The following is a 19,930-nucleotide window of genomic DNA, read 5'->3' on the forward strand; positions in this document are numbered from 1 at the left end:
CTGCCCTCCCATTTTCTTTTTTATTGTAAATCTCATCGGGCTGCTAAGTGGCCCAGTGGATAGAGGGCTGGGTTTGGAGTCAGGAAGAGTAATCTTCATAAGTTCAAATCTGGCTTCAGACTCTTGCTTAACTGTAACCCTGAAGGAAACCCACTCTGTTTAGCTCAGTTTGTAAAATGAGCTGGAGAAGGAAATGGCAAACCACTCTTGTGTCTCTGCCAAGAAAACCCCAAATCTGGTCTTGAAAGGTTGGTCAATCATCAGCATGCACAAATGCTTTTATATATAAAAAAATAAGATTGATCTGAACCTGTGAACTTTTTCTATCTACAACTAAAGTGGATTTTGAATTTAATAAGGTAGCAACACTATTTTCTTTTTCATTCTCCACTGCTTTCAACTTTCTTTTGTGTGTTTTTAAATGTCTTCTTGATAATGTGTCTTTCTCTTTCTTAACTCTCCATCTCTACCTCCATAACACAGGCAAAACAAATCAACACATTGGCCATGTCCAAACGTGGTCCATTACTCTCAATAAAGATATTAATAAATAATTAAAATTAATAAGAATACTATTAATAATAGTCAATCAACCCAGGTCTTGCTGACTTCAGGTCCAGTGATCGATCACTGGCCTGCATCTCTTAGCTGGACATATTGCTAAGAAGCCAACATGACTCTTTGCGATTTCCATATGCCTTTCTAGACATTCACCAATCATTCATTTAGTAATGTCTTCTAGACTTTTCCCAGGAATTGAACACACACTTAGAGACTATTCTTTTCCTTTTAAAAATAGATCTTTTTTAAAAAATTGGATAATATTTGGTCATCCTACTTCTGAAGGACCTTCCCTATTTTTCACACTTTTTGTAAGAACACTGATTGTGAGGCTGAACAGTCAATTACACTAATTCTTTCAGTCTCCTAGGATGTTGTGCATCTGTGCCCAATGACTTGAACTCACCAGGAACAGTTAGAAGCTCTCTTACTACCCCCAAGGATGCCCCCAAGGTGTCGGGACCCTGAACAGATTTTTTTTTTTTGGAAAGATCCTTCTATAGAAACAATTTGTTTAAAAGGTACATTACAAAATTCATGGGTCCATATGATGGATCTATCGACAAATATAATAACAATTACAACATCCATCATTTCTTTAATAAGAAATATTTAGAGCCTTGAATTTTAAAGAGCTGAAATGATTGTTTAAATCTAGATTAATGCTATCAACCTTTCCCCCATTCCAGTCTCAGTTCTATCCACTCTGAAGGTCAAAAAGTGAAGCTTCCCACCTCTCCTCCTGGCTATTCACAACACTATTAGTACATGTTCCAGGAAAATGGTTTACACTGTTCACCTCATCTGTATTTGAGCTGCTGCGGTCTCTCAACAGGCTACAAATATCCATGACTTCATTTCCAGGGAGCATTTTCAACATCATTCAATAACAAATACTGAGGGAGTTAGAATATAACGCAAGTCTACTGTCACACTCCAAATATACACATTCCCAGAAAAATGGAAAATGTTGCCCTTTTTGCAAACAAAGAATAATAAATGAAAATTTGGGAGTTAAATGATGTCAAAGTGGATAGAACACTGGGTCTGGAGTTATGAAGAGGAGTCTTGCTGAATTCAAATCCGGTTTTGAACACTTAACAGCTATGTGACCCTGGGTGAGTCACTTCAGTGACTTTTCAGTTTTGCTTCAGTTTTGCTTCAGTTTTCTTTCCTGTAAAAGAAACTGAAGAAGGAAACGTCAAACCACTCCATTATCTCTGCAAAGAAAACCCCAAATGTAGTCATGAATAGTCAGACATGAAAACTTCATCATAGATCAAAGCTTGTAAAAGGTCCTGATAACAATTTTTCTTTCCATGAAATAGATAACTTTGAAGATAATTTTGTTGCCTTACACTAAAGTTTAAATTATTTTAAAGTATTATTTTTTGTTGGCAGCATAAATAAATTGGAACATAGAATACAATTACTGTCTTTACATTTGAAACCTCAAATAAAATAACTCTCAAAGTTAAAATAATAAATTACAATTTAAGAAAATAAAATATTTTAATGAAAATTTTTAATGAAAAAATTTCATACATCTTTTTTTCACACAACAATTAAGCATAAACAGGAAAAATACAAAATGAAACTATTCCAATCTAATGTAACATTCCACTATAATAGATTGTAACTTATGCAATGAAAGATACATCTGTCCTACCATATGTGGTATGATAGACTTTGATGTCAAATGTTGAACTATCCTTCTTTAGACAGGCGAATATAACCAATAAGTTTATTACAGTTGCAGTTATAACATTACTCACTTTGACATATATATATATATATATATATTTTTTTTTTTTTTTCTGAGACAATTGGGGTTAAGTGACTTGCCCAAGGTCACACAGCTAGGAAGTGTTGTGTCTGAAACTATATTTGAACTCAGGTTCTCCTGATTTCAGGGCTGGTGCTCTCTCGACCATACCACTTAGCTACCCTTTTGACATATGTTTTTATTTTTTATTTTTTTTAATTTTATTTTTTTTTATTATAATAGCTTTTTATTGACAGAACCCATGCCAGGGTAATTTTTTTTTTACAACATTATCCCTTGCACTCACTTCTGTTCCGATTTTTCCCCTCTCTCCCTCCACCCCCTCCCCTAGATGGCAAGCAGTCCTATATATGTTGAATATTGACATCTATTTTTAAAACAAATGGGAAGAAAGTTTATTTTGTGGATTATTAAGAATTTAAGTAAAACTTATAGAATTTTGAAGTAGTGTATTGAGACCCATGCTCCACATATAACATGGAGGTACCTTTTGTGTGGCTCCAAGGGAAGTGGAAAGGATATTTCTAGGCTTCCCTCCTCATCCCCTCCATACTCTCCCCGCCCCCACTATTTTCCAAGGGAGATTTTAATTCTTTCCGGGAAGGGAAGCTGGAGGTTGAAGGCCTGCTCTTGGCTGCTCTGTTCTTCACAGAAAGAGGGAATATTGGGATAAAATTATATCTTTGCTCCCTTAAATATTATTAGTCTGGGGATATGAGTTTCAGGTTAAAGCTAACTTCTGATAAATATTCATTATGGGGTGTAAGAGGAACCCCAAGCTCTATATTCAATGCTTGACCCCTTTTTTCCTCCAAATGCCAGTTATACAATCAATACGTATAGCAAATAGCAAAGAAACCCCTTTATTCAAATCAGAAGCAACACACAAATTAGAGAAGGTACACATAGGAGCATATGTAATAGAGTGTGAAAGAACTCTCCCACTGGGACCAAAGCAACTGACTCAATCAAGGAGTCTTGGATCTTTTCCCCAAGGGAAAATTCCCCACAGTCTCTAGAACAGAAAGCTAGAAATAGGGCCAGGATGGATTCTGCCAGGAACTCTCATGTCTTCCCAGAAACTTATTGATCAGCACCTAAAATGGGATTGGCCTCTTCTAGCTCCTGTATTCGAAGCTTGAACATTGCTCCAAGAAGATTTTATAAATTGTGCCCCATTCTCATACAGGGCAGGATATTCATCTTCAAGCAAAAAGGAGGGAGTCCCCTACCAATGGGCTTTGGGATTAGGGTTACACAGGACACATTAGGAATTCTAAGAAATAATTAGAGGACATCAAAAACTGTTAAGTGTTTAAAACATAAACAGTACGCTACTAATATCAGTGTTTAAAGATTAATATTTTAATGAGAGTCCAAATATTTGGGTACCATTGAGAACAAAAGCTATTTTAAATATTTTACATTTGTTTATTTCATCTTTATTTCTGTTTAATTTTTTGGTGTATGTTTTATAATATAACATTAATACAGTTCATTTTTTTTCAGTTATATTTGACTCTGTAATCTCCTTTGGGATTTTCTTAGCAAAGATCCTCGAGTCCTTTGTCATTTCCTTCTCCAGCTCATTTTACAGATGAGGAAACTGAGGCAAACAGGATGAAGTGACTTGTCCAGAAAGTTTCTGAGCTTGGATTTGAACTCACATTGCATCCACTGTATTACCTAGCTGCCTAGTACAAGCATATAAATAATTTATTTATAAATTTATATAAATATAAATTTATATTTATAAATTATTTATTTTTCTAATGGTGATATCAAAGTAGTTTGGAGAATACTGGTCTAGGACACTGACATTTTAAATGACTTGTCTATGATCAGGGGGCTACCATCTCTAAATCAATAGTTCTTTATAATGAACTGACACCTGCCTTCTTGCATAGTCTGCCTTCTAGTCTCTCTCCTTCCCCCCAAAAAATCACTACAAAATGAAAAAGTGAGTGTCAAAAACCCAGATTTCCTGGAAGGAGCACGGAATGATGGGAGCATGACCCTGAAGGATATCTCCTGTCTTTACCTGTTTTATCCTGCTGATGGAGGGAAGACCCTCAATGTGTTTGAATGTGACATTTTTTTCTCCACCATACCTAGGACTTTTTTTTTTTTTTTTCAAATCCTTTCAAATCCCATGGAAGGTCACGTCCTTGGGATCTTGGGACAGGAAACCATTGCTCAGTCATTCCCTCTCCCATTTCATGGAAGACTCAAAAATCACGCCCATACAGCTTGTGTTAATTGACCCACAAATGGCTGCAATATGTGAATATGCCACCAGAGGTCGCCACAAGGGACCCACTCGTCAGTCTATGTGCGGACTGCAGTACCTGCATTGGCCACTAGATGCCCGGATTAGCCTGGTTACCCTTATGGTCCCCTCACGCTTCTGCTGCCCTTGCCAAAGACTCCATCTCAGCCTCTGTCCCTGTTTGTGTCCAAGGAAGTCGCTTCTGCAAGGTCACAGGAAAGGCGCAGGGGAGAGAAGGAAGGGGAAAAGTGCAAAAGTCTCTGTCCCCCGGGGTCTGCGGGGGGCTTATCCTGAGCCCCAGCATCTCCACAGAACAACCTAAATACGGACCGTGAAATGATGTCGGGATTCCGGCTTTCCCTGGACTGAGCAGGATGCTCTCTCTCCGCAGCTCCCCCTCATCCCCCCAAGCCCTATCGCTGAGCTCTGCCCCTGGGGCCAAACCCAGTCTGCTCTTCTCAAGGATAGCCTTTCAGCTGAAGGTCAAAGCAGAACTGACACGGGCTGATGGGCAGAGGAATGGTTTCGGAAATATTGACAAAAATAATGCTAAATGACCTGCTTCAAAGAGTTGTTGAGAGATTACTCAAAAGAAATGTTCTATGTGAAGTGCATTTCCACACTTATTGAATATATAAGCATAAAAATACCAGATTTTGCTGTGTAAAGGAAAGGATTGGCCGATGGGGGCTCAATCCATAAATCAGGTACAATATACTCTCCCCCTTAAATAAATATATGAAGGCTTGGGGAACCTCCTTCCAGAAATGTGTGATGGTGCTACTTTTTGCTTCCCAGATTCAGGGCACGTCCGGGTCTCCTAGAAGTTTCCTGTCCATTGGATGCATATTAAAGAAAAGTCTTTTAATTAATCAATGAACCAGAATGGATTGTGTCTACAAAAGACTCCAACAGGTTAAATCATTCTCTCTTGCTTGATAGTGAGGGGGGCAGAACCATGTAAGCCTCTGGGTGGGAAGAGTTTTGTGACTTCCTCCTGCTCAGAATGGTTTTTTTTTTCCTGTTGCTCCGCATCGATGGTTTTCAAATCAAATAGAATTGTTGAGGACCACCTACTAGGGAGAGCATCTTTGTTGTCCTTCCTCTTATTGGTTAGAATTACAGCAATATCAGCATTTTCTATTGCTGCTTTATTCCCTAATAGAAATATAAGACTATCACTTGTTGATGGACTATTGGGAGAACACTGGGGTGCTTTCCCCTTTTTCTAAAGGTGCCCCTAGCTCTGAATCTTTGAGCTCAAACTGGGCTCAGTTCTGAGGGAGAGGAGTTATTCGAGTCTTCTTTGAAAGAGCACTTATTGTGGTGGCCATAATCAAGCAATCTTTATTTCTCACAAGAGCTCCTAGAAGGAGGGGATTCTGGATGGGAAGAAGAGAAATGAGTGCAGATGTCTTCCCTTTTAAATGGATGCAGACCCAATCCACCTGCCTCTGTCACTGTGTGGGAGAGACACAAAATGACCACCAGTAGGCTTTTTTGTTGACATCCCAAAGTACCAAGCTTTTCAACCCAGCTCTGAAGTTCTCTTTTCTGAGATCCTTTTCACCTCTGACCTTTCCTTTTCCCAGATCTGTAGTTCAGGTAGACAAGCAAAGGATGGGAGAATTTCCAACATGGTGGGCTTCCAAGGGCTGTGACCAATGTTCCTTCTGTGGAGGATGTGTTCTCTCAGTCAGACTATGCATCCTTCTCCCATATTTCCTTAGATGTGGGGCTCCCAACCAGTGAGAAAGAGATATTGAATAATGGAGGGCACTACTAGGGATGGAGTTCTAGTTCAAATCCTACCTCTCTAGTTTAGGACCTCAGGTATACTTCTTTTCCTTTATAGGTCGGAAAAGGGGAAAAGGAGGGAACAAACATTTATATAGTACCTACAACTTGCTGGGAGCTGTGCTAAGTGCTTTTTACAAATATTATCTCGTTTGATCAGAATAACAGGCCACTGGTTGCCTCATGCTAATTCAACATGATTTTATTAAGTACCGACGGTTTGCAAGACATTAAATTAGGTATTGGAATTTACAAAAAGGAAACCAAAATAATCCTTAATCTTTTCATCTGTAAAATGGATGTCTAGGCTTCCTTGTAGCCTTAAATTCTATCTCTGTTTTTGTATATGTGTGAAAATGAGGGTCTTTCCCTGTCCCCCACCTACTCCTTAAGACAACTCCACAGAGGGCTGTAACTAAACCCTTCCCCAAGTGGCCAGACCCACCAGGGAAGTGACTCTCCCTGAGTGTGACCCATGGTGTGTGAACTCATCTCTAAGCCCAATTACTGAGGGAGTCCCTGCCAGTCTCACTGAATCACCCCTGAGCCAACAAACCACTGGCAACAAAATGGAGTCAGAAGGGGTGCTTCATGTAAGAATACTAGCTTCCCCCCCCACCCCCAAATGGAGCAATTTTGCTGCACTTTTCTCTCATCTTCCTCTTTTAATCACCTTCTCCCCACTACCTTTTTAAGGGTTCTTTATTGAAAGGATTTTCTGAAATGAGGTAGGAGAGTCTAGGACATGGAAACCATAAAAAACCCCTTGCATAATATATTTTTTAAAATGATGGCTTGGAAGCCCTTGAAGGTCACTGAATGGCCCTCCAGCCTCCTTTAGTTGATTCTAAGCCCAGGTCCCAGTGGCAGAGTGAGGATTTGAGACTGTTTTCCCAGCACTTTCCCTTCCTCTTCTCAGAGAAAGACCCCTCCCTTCCTCAGCTCAGTATTCCCCTTTCCTCCAGGGAAGGTTAGGGGAGCAGGACCAAGTCCTGGAGGAGCTCAGTGTTCTCTGTGGGAACAAACTCTGGTGATTCAGTGGGAAGCTTGTTGGTATCCGGGACCCCAGAGCCACAGCAGGAGGAGGCCATCTACCAGGAGTGGGGACTTCTGAGGGCAGGGAAGGAGGAGGGATCCACTGATTTGGGATGACGTTGGGATGTCGTCTCCCTTCCTTCTTTAAGACTCAGCGTGCTGACCAATCATTGAGGCTTTCCTATGACAGGTGGAAACTGGGGCGTCCTTAGAACACAGAACAGGGAGTACCAGAGCTGAAAGGTTCTGAAAAATGGGAGCATACATTCTGGATTCAGAACAGGGCTGGGATTGCCCTTAGAATCAGAGCTAGGAGCCACCTTAGAACAGAAAAGTCCGCGTTGGGAGGCCGCTGGAACTCGGGACTTAAGCAGAAGTTCCCAGAATCCCCCGAGAGTGGAGTCTCCTCACAGAGTCTATGTCTCGGTGACAGCCATGGGGGCCGCAGAGACCGAGCTGCTGCCGGTGGCCCCCGTGGCGGCGGACTCCTCGCTCAGAGCCCTCTCCAGGGCGGCGGGCAGGGAGCGGAAGAGCTTCTCCCTGAAGTCCCGACCTATGAAGACGTAGAGCAGGGGGTTGAGGCAGCTGTTGACGAAGGCCAGCGAGGAGGAGAACGGGCTCAGGTAGGGCAGAACCTGGGCGAGCTGAGGGTGGGCGGGGACGGAAGCCTCGATCATGCCCAGCACGTGGTAAGGGAGCCAGCAGAGGAAGAAGGCGACCACCACGGCCGTGAGGATCCGGAAGGGCCGGCTGGAGCGCACCCTGCGCATCCCGCTCCACAGCTTGGCCGTGATGAGCCCGTAGCAGACGCTGATGATGAGGAGGGGGATGAGGAAGCCCAGGGAGAAGCGGGTCAGCACCAGGGACCAGTGGCGACTCTCATACAGGGCGTTCACGGACTCCTCGTCCTCCCCCGCCTCGTCCCAGGGGTCAAACTCCATGTAGCAGAAGGTGATCTCGTCCTCCGTGTCCGTGGTCCTGAAGATGAACGTGGGCAGCGAGAAGGCGAAGGCGAATATCCAGACCCCGGCGGCGGCCAGGGCGGCCAGACGGGGCTTGCGGTGGTTCCGGGCCCAAATGGGCCAGAGCACGGAGACGCAGCGGTCCAGGGCCACGAGGGTCAGCAGGAAGACGCTGGCGAACATGTTGAGGACGGCCAGGAAGCTGAGGAGCTTGCAGAGGAACCAGCCGAAGGGCCAGTGCGGCTGCAGGATCGTGCTGCTGATGACGAAGGGCAGGAAGGCGGTGAAGGCGAAGTCCGCGGCCGCCAGGTTGAGGAACAGGACCGTGGTGACCGTGCGGCTCATTCGGAAGCCCGCCACCCAGAGCACCAGCCCGTTGCCAGCGACGCCCAGGACGAAGGCCAAGCAGCAGACGATGAGGGAGATGATCCAGAAGGTCTGGTGGATGGGGGAGTGGGGGAAGAGGGGGGCGTCCGAGGGGAGCACGGAGGAGTTCTCCATCTCGCTCACACCTGCAACACACCGGAACCGTGAGATTGTCGGCCCCTGAGGTCAGGACCTGGCTGTGCCTTTCCTTCCCCTACCCCGCAAACTCTGTATTAGCTCTTTCCTCAATGCCTGGAGCACCAAGCATTTCCTTCAAGGCTTCCAGCCACTCACTGGGGTCCGAGTGTTTGACTGCGGTGGCTAATCCTGCGCAGACCCTCCTCTCCTAGGTGCTGGGGCCCTAGGGTCACCGCCTCTCAGCTCAGAATTTGCAACACCCCCTTCCCCAAACTTTCCTAAATATAATATCGAATTCTGGCACAGGTCTGATGCAAATCCCTCCCCTTCCCGAGCCTCATCACTTCTCATCAAGGTCTCTTGGTCATGATCGGTCAGATACCCAGAGAGTGGCTGACGACCAGGGGCAGCTCGGTTGCGCTGGGTTTTTAGTACTGGCCTTCAAGAGCCCCCATCGGTGTATTTCCAATGAATAATCAGCCAGGCTTAATTGGATTTTTAGCAAATGTATTTAGCAAGATGAAATTGCAAGAACAGTATTTATCTTCCCGCCAAATCTAGAGCACATTTCCCCACAAATACATAAACAGCCAGAGATTTAAGGCACTCTTGGTTTTACTAGATATTCTTTTGGTGGCCGGCCTGAATTTTCCCCTAGGGATATTTCTCTGCCGGACCCGGACCACAGGAACCTTTGTAGAACCTGTAGCTGATCCTTCTATCACTAGCAGCCCTGCAGCCTGAAGCTGCCTTGATTGACCATTGACCAAGGACCATATCCAACCAGGTTTGCTGCCTTGTCAACTCCCCCTTTACAACTTTTCCAGCTTCAAGCCTATTTTCTCCCCTTATTCCGTTCCTACTCTTATTCAAGGTCTTTATGATTCTAATTTTGGCCCTTACCACTTTTAGACTAGACCATAGAAACAGTCTCATAATTGTTTTCTCTGTCTCCAGGCTCCCCCTTTTCAGGTCATCCTCCACACAGCTGCCAAATTAATAATCCAAGTACACAATTTGGACCACATCATTGTTCTACCAAAATTTTCAACGGTCCCCTATGGCCTGTAGCACAAAAAACCAAAATTCTCATCATGCGTCCAAGGCCATCTGCCTGTCTCCAAAATCTGATTCTCACCTGCCTTCCCAGGTTTTGGAGTGACTTTATACTAAAACATATTTCCTTCTCCATACCTTCCTGCCCTTTCTCTGACCTTCCTTTCCCTCTCCTTCCCAATAGAGCCTTGAACTCTGTTGCTGGAACACCAGGCTCTGTAAGGGAAATTTGACCTTATTTTGCCTTCAACTAGCCTCCATTCTGCTTCTTGGTCATCCCCACACCATAGTACTCTCCTTTTGCAGCTCTCTATTCTGTGTTATGTGTGTCTTTCTCTTTAAAATGATAGAGTTTGGGAGTTAAAGGATATCTTGCTGCTTGTATTTCTGTCCCCGATATTTAGTACACTGCCTGCTTAAAAATGTTCTGTCTCTCAATAACTCTTTCTCTCTCTCCTCTTTCTTCTCTTTCTTCCTTCATTCCTTCCTTCGTTCCTTCCTTCTTCTTTCCTTCCTTTCCTTTCTTCCTTTTTCCCTCTCTCCCTTGTTTGTTCGTTCATTCATTCGTTCCCTCCTTCCCCTTTCCTCCTTCCTTTCTTTCCTTTTTTCATTTTCCCCTCCCTTGTTCATTTGTTCCTTCCCTCCCTTCTTCCATCTACAGGTGGTAGGAAGCCATTGTCGATTTGAGTAAGGCAGTGAAAAAATTCCTCTGTTTTAGGACTATGGATTTGGCAGCTGTTTGGATAAATTGGAGAGTGGAGCCACAGGCCTAATAGGAAGCTATTGCAATAGTGCCGGCAAGAGGTGATGACAATCAGATAAAGGTCTAAACAAAGAGTGGAGTCGGGGTGCAGGTGCTGCATGAGTAGAAAGAATGGTATGGATGCTGGAAATGTTGTGGAGAGAGAATCGACAGGACTGAGATATGGTTGGTTACAGTAGTTGAGGATCAGAGAAAGATCAAAGATGGCTTCCAGGTTGAAATTCAGGGAAAGAATGGGCTTAAGAGGAAACGTAACATGCTGTTTCTGACATGCTGGGTTTGAGAAGTCTATTAGCTGCTCAGGCAGAGGTATATAGTGGGGAGCTTCAAACTGAAGCTCCAGAAAGAGATTAGGGCTAGATGTCAACATCTGGAAACCATCTACCGAGATAACGGAATATTTGCAAGTTGGTAAGAGAAACAAGAAGGAGGATGGAGCAGAGGAAGAGAAGAAAAGAGGAAGCAGAAAGAGGAAGAGGAAGAAGAAGAAGGAGAAGGAGCAGGAGAGGGAGAAGGAGAAGGAGAAGGAAAAGGAGGAGAGGAGGAGGAGGAGGAGAAGGAGAAGAAGAAGGAGAAGGAGAAGAAGGAGGAGGAGGAAGAGGAGGAGGAGAAGAAGGAGAAGGAGAAGGGGAATAAGAATAAGAATAAGAAGACGACGACGATGATGACGAAGAAGAAGAAGAAGGGAGGGGGACAGGGAGAAGGAGAAGGAGGAAGAAAAGAAGGAGGAAGCAGAGGAGGGGGAAATCCAGGACAGATATTTGGGATGTACCCATAGGATAGGAAGATGCTCTAGCATAGGACACAGAAAAGGATTAGTTACGGTGATAAAAGAAAGAAACAAGAGAGAGGGTCTAACTCTCACTCCATGTTCTAACCCCCCCCCGCCCCACCTTCTGACATTATAAGTTTTAGGATCCTCCCTTCTAAAATCTGGAAATGAATATCTAAAGGCTTTTCAAGCTCTATTTGATCCTCTTAGTGAATTTGATATTCCAAGGTCTCCCTGAAGGAGGGCAATGGAATGGGTAGAATTCAATATTTAAAGTCAGGAAGACCTGGGGTGAACGATCTAGCTCTGAGACTCTGGACAAATCATCCCCACTCTCCAAGTCTCAGTTAAATGTCTAGGGATGGGGGGGAGGGAAGAGGAGGTTAATGACCTCTAAGCGAGGGGAGGGTATCTGGAGTCAGGACGCTGGGGAAGGGGATCCAGTAAACAGCTTTCTCCTGGCTTCTTCTACTTCCACTCCCTTTCCTCTCGGAGAGCTGGGTGCTCTGATCCTTCCGCAGCCTCCCCGCCCCTGATTCCCCATCCAGATCCCCTGCCCAGACTCACCGTGTTTATTGGTGCCTCACTGGCCTCTGGTCTCCTCTGGGAGTTGATTCAGCTTTTGGTTAAAAGGCAAAGAGGGAGTATCCGGGGGCTGACCCACCATTGCATAATTTGTGGTCAGACAGGAGCAGAACCCCCATCAACACGATTTGCTGGTTATGAATAGGAGGAAGAACTCAGCAAATTCTGCTTCTCCCTTACAGGAAATTTCAGATCCAGCCCCAAGAACACAGGACCTTGGCCCCTCTCCAAGATCCAGGTCTCCTTCCACTGCCCAGATTTACACATGGGACGTAGGGCACAGAAGGAAAGGAAGAAAGACCCTGAGAGATCTCTCTCCAAGGTGTTCCCTGAACTGAGGCCCCTTCGCTGGGCCCTCTTCCAAGGATCCTTCCCCCTTTGCCTTCCAACATTGATTTTTTGGGGGAAACCCAGGTTTTTGTTCCCAGTGGGCAAATGCCCAGGAAGAAGGGAGGGGGACAGGGGAAAGGAGAAAAGTAGAGTGAGAAAGAGGCAAAGAGAAACTGAGAGACAGGGAAATATGGAGACAAAGAAACAGGGAAGTATGGAGACAGAGAAACAGAGACAAGGAAATGTGGAGACAGAGAAAGTGAAAGTGGGGAATATGGAGACAGAGAAAGTGAGAGACAGAGAAATGTGAAGACAGAGAAAGTGAGAGTGGGGAATATGGAGACAGAGAAAGTGAGAGACAGAGAAATGTGGAGACAGAGAAAGTGAGAGTGGGGAATATGGAGACAGAGAAACAGAGAGGGAAGTATGGAGACAGAGAAACAGATAAAGAAAGAAGAGATAATTACAAGAAATAGAGAAGAATGGAGACATATACCCAGAGGTAACGGGGCCCTGCACATCCCCAAGGTCTGAGCCTGTGCCCATCTTCACTTTATTTTGATGGTGGAGCAGGACCTGGCGGTGGGGGGGGGGGAGAGTACCAGGACATCTGAGTCCCCGAGGGGCAAGGCTGGGAGTCCAGGACGCCTGAGTCCTGTGAGAGTGGGTAGGTGTGTTTTCTAGGTGGGGCGAAGAATCTGGGTTTTCCACTTAGCACACAGGAAAAACTGTGGGGAGATAATAACCCTGATTGTGGGGAAAGGGAAAAAAAAGGCAGGAAGAGGGTTGGGTTGTGGTTACTACTGGCTCGTGAATCAGTCCCTCAGTTTGTCCATCTGGCCTGTTGACATTCACCCCATCGTACCCAACACCTTCCCACTGACCCATCTCGTCTGTCCCCACCCATTCAGTCCTTCCTGGAGAAATGAGAGAGACGCACAGGAACAGAGACGTGGAGAAACACAGAGGGACAGAGACAGAGACAGGACAGAGGGACAGAGACAGACACAGGACATAGGACAGAGACAGACACAGGGCAGAGTAGAGCCATCAAGGTAGACCTAGCAAGGGATAGAGAGGACACAGAGATGAAGGGAGAGGAGAGAGGGAAGAAAGAGAGAAACAGAGATGAGACAGAGAGACAGACAGAGACAGAAATAGAGAGACAGAGAGACAGAGACAGGACAGAGACAGGACAGAGGGACAGAGACAGAGACAGGACAGAGACAGGACAGAGGGACAGAGACAGACACAGGACAAAGGAGAGCCATCAAGGTAGACATTGCAAGGGATAGAGAGAACACAAAGATGAAGGGAAAGGAGAGAGGGAAGAAAGAGAGAAACAGATGAGACAGAGAGACAGAGAGAGACAGACAGAGAGACAGAGAGAGACAGACAGACAGAGACAGAGAGACAGACACAGACACAGAGACAGGACAGAGGGACAGAGACAGACACAGACACAGAGACAGGACAGAGGGACAGAGACAGAGACAGGACAAAGGAGAGCCATCAAGGTAGACATTGCAAGGGATAGAGAGGACACAAAGATGAAGGGAAAGGAGAGAGGGAAGAAAGAGAGAAACAGACGAGACAGAGAGACAGAGAGAGACAGACAGACAGAGACAGAGAGACAGACACAGACACAGAGACAGGACAGAGGGACAGAGACAGAGACAGGACAGAGGGACAGAGACAGGACATAGGAGAGCCATCAAGGAATAGCATAGCAAGGAATAGAGAGGATGCAGAGATGAAGGGAAAGGAGAGAGGGAAGAAAGAAAAAAACAGAGATGAGACAGACAGAGACAGAAAAGGAGGTGGGGGGAGATACAGATGGATCGAAGAGAAGAGGAAAAGAGAGAGAGGGAGAGGGAGAGACAGACACACACACACACACGCAGGAGCCACCAAGAGCGCCTAGGGCCAAGGAAAGGGGAGGGGATGGCTCTGACCAGCTCCTGAATCTCCCCCCTCTCCCTCAGCCCCATCTTATACGAGTTTTGAGGCTCAGGAATAAAGGGCCCAGCGGGTGGAATCCCCGAAGGGAATGAGGGCTGGGAGAGCAGGAGGCCGGGACCCCGGGGAAGCAGAGGGGCCCACGCCGGGCCTCCGCAGGCGGCCTGTCTCGAGCTCCAGTTTTAGAAACATCTGGTTTTATACAGCTGCTCGGCCTCCCTTCCCCCTCCTGATTCACAGACTTTCCCTTCTTCTCCTCCTCCCCTCCTCCTCCTCTCCCTGCCAGCCCCGGGCCAGGCTGAGTGGGTGACTGGATGCCTGCTCCTGGCTCCAGGGTCAACTTCCGCCGGCCTGACACAGCCTGACACGCTCCGGCCCAGCCCTGGCCCCAGCTTAGCCTCCGCCCGGGGAGCGAGTGGGAGGGAGAAAGTGAGAAATGCAGAGAAAGGAGGCGGGGGAGGGACAAGAGAGAGTGAGCGCCCGGCAGCCTCGGGCTGGGAAAGGGGCATCTGCCCTAGGCCGCAAAAAAAGGGCAGAAGGGCTTGTGAGAGGCTCCGGGGAGGGAGAGAGAGAGAGGGGAAGTAGGGTGGGGGGGAAAGGGGGAGTGAGGGAGAGGAGGGGAGAGAAACAGAGAGACAGAGAGAGAGTCAGAGACAGTCATTCGGAGCCTCCGTTCTCTGGGTCATGGACTGGGGAGACAAGGGGAGTCAGGCACCTGAGCGCCTTCACTTCAGTCATTTCCCTCTCGAGTGACTCAGTTTCCAGTCTGGGCTGGGCCTTGTCAGGGGCTCCCAGAGGAGTCTGAACTGGCCCTGAGCTCATGTCTGAGCCCCGCACCCTCAGCCCCCTCCCGATCCGGAGGGTTCCTGGAGCTCCCGAGGCCCAGAGTGACTCAGACGCACAGAGTTCCCATGGCCCCAGACAGAGCCTGGCCCGCCCGGAGGCTGATTTAGGAGCCCTCAATAACCACACCTGGGGCCGGGACTGACTCCTGCACTCCCAAGGGCCGCTCGCTTCCCTCCGTGCCGGAGAGACTCCCGGGTGCTCGAGATCAGAGAGAGTCCGGTCACGGGAAGCCTGCGGAAACACGATGCTCGGAGACCCAGGGGCGCCCAGACCCCGAGACTAGGCCTGGAGACCCCGAAACGGGGGGCTCAGGGACCCAGAAATGGCCGAAACACACGAAAGCGCAAAAATACGGCCCAGAGACACGGGGACTCCCCGAGACTAACAGAGACTCCGAGACAGAGAGATTCAGAGAGACTTATAAAAAAGCTGAGAGATGCAGAGACCCAGAAATGACCGCAACACACAAAAGACAAAAATATGGCCCAGAGACACGGAGACTCCAAGAAACTCAGAGACTGAGAGACAGAGATTCAGAGACACATAAAAGGTCAGAGATCCAGAGACCCAGAAATGACTGAAACACACAAAAGCGCAAAAATACGGCCCAGAGACACAAGGACTCCCAGAGAGACAGATTCAGAGAGACACAAACAAAGGCTCAGAGACACAGAGACATTTAAAAGCACCCGAAGGACTCCAACATCCAGAGGCTCTCGCCAGAGAGCTGGGCTAGTGGTTAGCTCCCTCAGCAATATCTCTGGGATCCTTCTTCCTTCCGACAAACCTGCACCCTTGGACTTGGGTTCTTTGAGCTGCCGTTTTCATTGGCCTTGGGAACAACCCAGATTTCTTTGCCTAGAAAGGTTTGAGGACCATCTCTTTGACCCTGGAGCTATGGTTGGGTTCGGCAAGTGTTGTAAGGAGGGGTTGGGGGGGTGGGAAGGGAGAATTTGGGGGCAGGTTTTTCCCCTTACCTGAGGTTTAGAAATATTTCTGATGTTTCTTTGTTCTTGCCCTACCTGTTTGAACTTGTTTTGTTTTCCCTTTTCTGAGTATCAAAGGAAAGAGATCTTAGTGTTTTTAGGGAGGGGTTAGGCCGTTGTATTCTTTAGGAAGGAGATTGAGTCTTCCTTTTGGGAGAAGGAAGTTTTGAGGGGATTAGACTACTTGAAATGGGTTAAAAATTAAAAGGGTAGAATGTTCAATACAGAAAGGGAGGGAGAGAGAGAAAGAGAAGAGAGAAAAGAGAAGAGAAAAAGAGACAGAGAAAAGAGATGGAGAAAAGAGAGAAGAAAGAAAGGAAAAAGAAATAGAGATAGAGAAGAGGTAGAGACAGAGAGAAGAGAAGAAACAGAGAGAAATAGAGAGAAACAGAGAGAAAAGAGAAGAGAAAAGAGATGGAAAAGAGAGATAGAGAAGAAAGACAGAAAGAAATAGAGATAGAGAAGAGGGTAGAAAGAGAAGAGATAAGCAGAGAGAAAAGAGAGAGAAGAGAAAAAAAAGAGAAGAGATAGAGAGAAAGAGAAGAGAAAAAAGAGAGGAGATAGAGAAAGACAGAGGAGAAAGAGAAGAAATAGAGAGAAGAGACAGAGAAGAAAGAAATAGAGAAGAGAAGAGAGGAAATAGAGAAAAAGGAGAGAGAAGGGAGAAAAAAGAGAGAAGAGAGAAAAGAGACAGAGAGGGAGATAAAAGGAAAGAGAGGGAGATAAAAGAAGAGAAGAGAGAGAGAAAAAGAGAAAGAGGAGAAGAAAAAAAAAAGAATCAGAGAGAGACAGAGATAGAAAAAAAGAAGAGAAAGAGAAGAGACAGAGCGAGAGAAAGAAAAAGAGACAGAGATAAAGTGAGAACTCTGACTTGCAGTCCCAGGAGAACAAAGCCGGGCCAGTTGCTCTGCCCTGCCCCAGAAGCTGGGGGCAGCCTCCCTTTAGAGCCTCCCTTCAAGCAGGCCCTGCACAAATCCCAGTCAGGCAGGTTGTATTGGAAAATCCAGGCCCTGTGACTCTATATCCAGAATTATATTTTAGGAACCAACTGTGTGCCCTTGAGCAGGTTCCTCAAACCCGACAGCCTGTAAAATCAGGGGGTGGTCCAGGATGACCCTTCCCCTTCCAACTGTGGAGCTTCAGTCTGACCCGGTCTCAGCTGTAACAGTTCCTCCCATTATCCTGAGCCCCAAGTCACACTCCCTTTGAGATACTGAGAAAAAAGGGGCGGGGGATGGAAAGAACTAAAGAGTCTCAAGAACTGGGAGGACATTCAGATTTCATCTAAGTTTAATTAAACCTGAGAAGTTTTCTTCTACAACATCCCCGACTAGGGCCCATCTAATCTCTGCTCAAAGACCTCCAGTGACAGGGAGCTCACTATCTGTTTTGTAAGGCAACAAGGCAACCCATTCTCCTTTCCCAAATCCAGCTTCAGACGTTTACTAGCTGTGTGGTCCAGAGCAAGTCACACCACCTCTGTCTGCCTCATTTTCCTCAAGTGCAAAATGGGGATAATAATAATACAATGGGGGTAACAATAATAATATATAATTATAAATATATATAAGAAAATGGGGATAATAACAATAATAATGGGATAATAATACCATTTCCCAGATGTGTTGTTATGAGGATCAAATGAGATCATAACTAAAATACTCAGCGTTTTACTCACAACCCGGCACTTAGTAAGCACCACATAAATGTTAACTATTACTATTATTGGTGAGCTGAACAAAAAGAATCTCTGGGGTCTCCTCCAATTTTGAATTTTTTTCTCCCCCTTCTCCTTCTGTCCCCCCATCTCTATTTTTCTCTCACTGTCTCTTTTTGTCAGTGTCTCTCATGTTTTTGATTACCTTTGTCTCTGTCTCTGTTTCTTTTTGTCACCATTTCTCATCTTTTTAACTAATCTGTCTCTGTCCCTTCCCGTGTTCTTTTGTCACTGTCTCTCATTTTTTTGATTACCTCTGTCGCTGTCTCTCTCTATCTCTGTTCCTTTCTGTTTCTTTTTATCACCATTTCTCATCTTTTTGACTGTCTCTCTGTCTCTTCCCCGTGTCCCTTTGTCACTGTCTCTCATCTTTTTGATTACTTCTGTCTTTGTCTCTGTGTCTTTTTGTCTCTCCCACTTTTTTGTCTGTCTCTGTCTGTCTGTCTGTCTGTCTCTCCTCTCTTTGTCTCTCTCACTGTCTTTGTCTTTCTCCGTGTCTCTGTCTCTTTCTATGTTTTTTTTTGTCTCTGTGTGTCTCTCTCTTTCTTTTTGTCTCTCTCACTGTCTTTTTATCTCTTTCTGTGTGTCTCTGTCCCTTTCTCTGTGTCTTTTTGTCTCTGTCTCTCCCTCCATACAGCCTTTCAGGTACTTAAAGGACTAGTCGGACGCTTGTCTCCCTTTTCTCCAGGTCCAACATTCACATTATTTATTCCTCCGTCTTTCCCTCTCCCCTCTCTCCATCCCTGCCCTCCGAGTAGAATGCAGTCCTATAACTGCCCTGGGCACACATAATGGGACCAATCTCACCCCTGCAGTCCCAGATGTTTTCTTCTTCCTCACATACATTAAGGGTTACGTGGACCTTGTGTCTGCCCTGTCACATTGCTGGCTCCCACTAAGCTTGCGTTTCCCTGCACATTTATTTAGCCATACCTCTGCCATCTTGTACTCAGACCATCAGGTTTTGGGAGCCCATTTGTTCCTCTCCTACAGCATTCAGGTCTGCTAACTCTTTAGATTTCCTGGCTGGGTTATCCCCTCCCTTAACTATCCTTCCCGGCTTTGGGTCACCTGCAAATTAGTAAGCACAACACCTGGACCTTTATCCATATCACTAACCGAGATCGTGAATAGCACAGGGCTAAAGACAGATCCCAGTGGCCCTTGGTTAAAGACCTGCCTTTGTACTAACTTCAATACGTCTACTTTGAGGTTCTGGTCACTCAGCTAGTCTTGAATAAATTGAATTCTACTAGCCATTACCTGGTCATTGGATCTGCCAAAAGACTATGAGACCACGTCAGATGCCCAGATGAAATACTTTTATTTTTCTGGTCTATCAGCAAGGTCAAAAAAAAGAGAAGGAAGTGTAGTTACTTTCATATGATTTGTTCTTGATGAACTCATGCTGACTCCTCTTCCTCACAGCTTCCCCTTCCAAGTGTTCAGTCCAGGACAAATTCCTTCGGAGCACTGGACGTTTCCTTTTCTACCCTGGGCTTTGAGGGCCTGGCCCTTAGAAAGCTCTCCGTGAATCCTCACTGAATCCACTACAATTTGTTCACCATTCCTTCGATGATAATTTGGCTCCCCAAAATCAGGAAACTCTTTGCTCTTGTCTGGTACTGTGGCGGTCCCCCCTTCTCCAGGCTCCTTCATCAAAAGCCCTTTGGGAATCCGAGACAGTGGTTCTTCCTGTACCTGGATATTTGGTTTGTTTAAGAGGGTGACCTGAACTCACTGAGGGCATTCAGACCCTTGGTATCTTAGCATCTCCTCCCCTAGCTTGCATTTCCACCCCTTGGTGGCCATTGTTTTTGTCCTTATCCATTTGAGGAGGATTTGGCCTGGTCAGGAAAGCAGTAGGACGGAAAGGTTTGAGTGGTTCTGCCTTCTCCCCGTTATTTGTTTTCTTCCTTGATCACAGCCACCCTCAACAGTGTTCTTATTTCCTCTTTCTCTTCCTCTTAGCACCGTATTTTGCACATCAAAAATGCTCCAA

The 19,930-nt window shown here is 45.9% G+C and overlaps 1 protein-coding gene across 1 annotated transcript; it reads right to left on the minus strand.

Annotated features, from left to right (window-relative positions):
* Positions 1-4,465: 4,465 nt before the first annotated feature.
* LOC100915075 (N-formyl peptide receptor 2-like) lies at positions 4,466-12,429 on the minus strand. The gene is made up of 2 exons (XM_012546834.3): positions 12,073-12,429; positions 4,466-8,922 (listed from the first exon to the last, which is right to left on the minus strand). Exon 2 carries the CDS (start codon positions 8,909-8,911, stop codon positions 7,865-7,867), a length of 1,047 nt encoding a protein of 348 aa, XP_012402288.3. The 5' UTR covers positions 8,912-8,922; positions 12,073-12,429; the 3' UTR covers positions 4,466-7,864.
* Between the last annotated feature and the right edge of the window lie 7,501 nt (positions 12,430-19,930).

This window comes from Sarcophilus harrisii, chromosome 3 (assembly GCF_902635505.1).
Source record: "Sarcophilus harrisii chromosome 3, mSarHar1.11, whole genome shotgun sequence".
In the NCBI taxonomy this organism is placed as follows: Eukaryota; Metazoa; Chordata; class Mammalia; order Dasyuromorphia; family Dasyuridae; genus Sarcophilus; species Sarcophilus harrisii.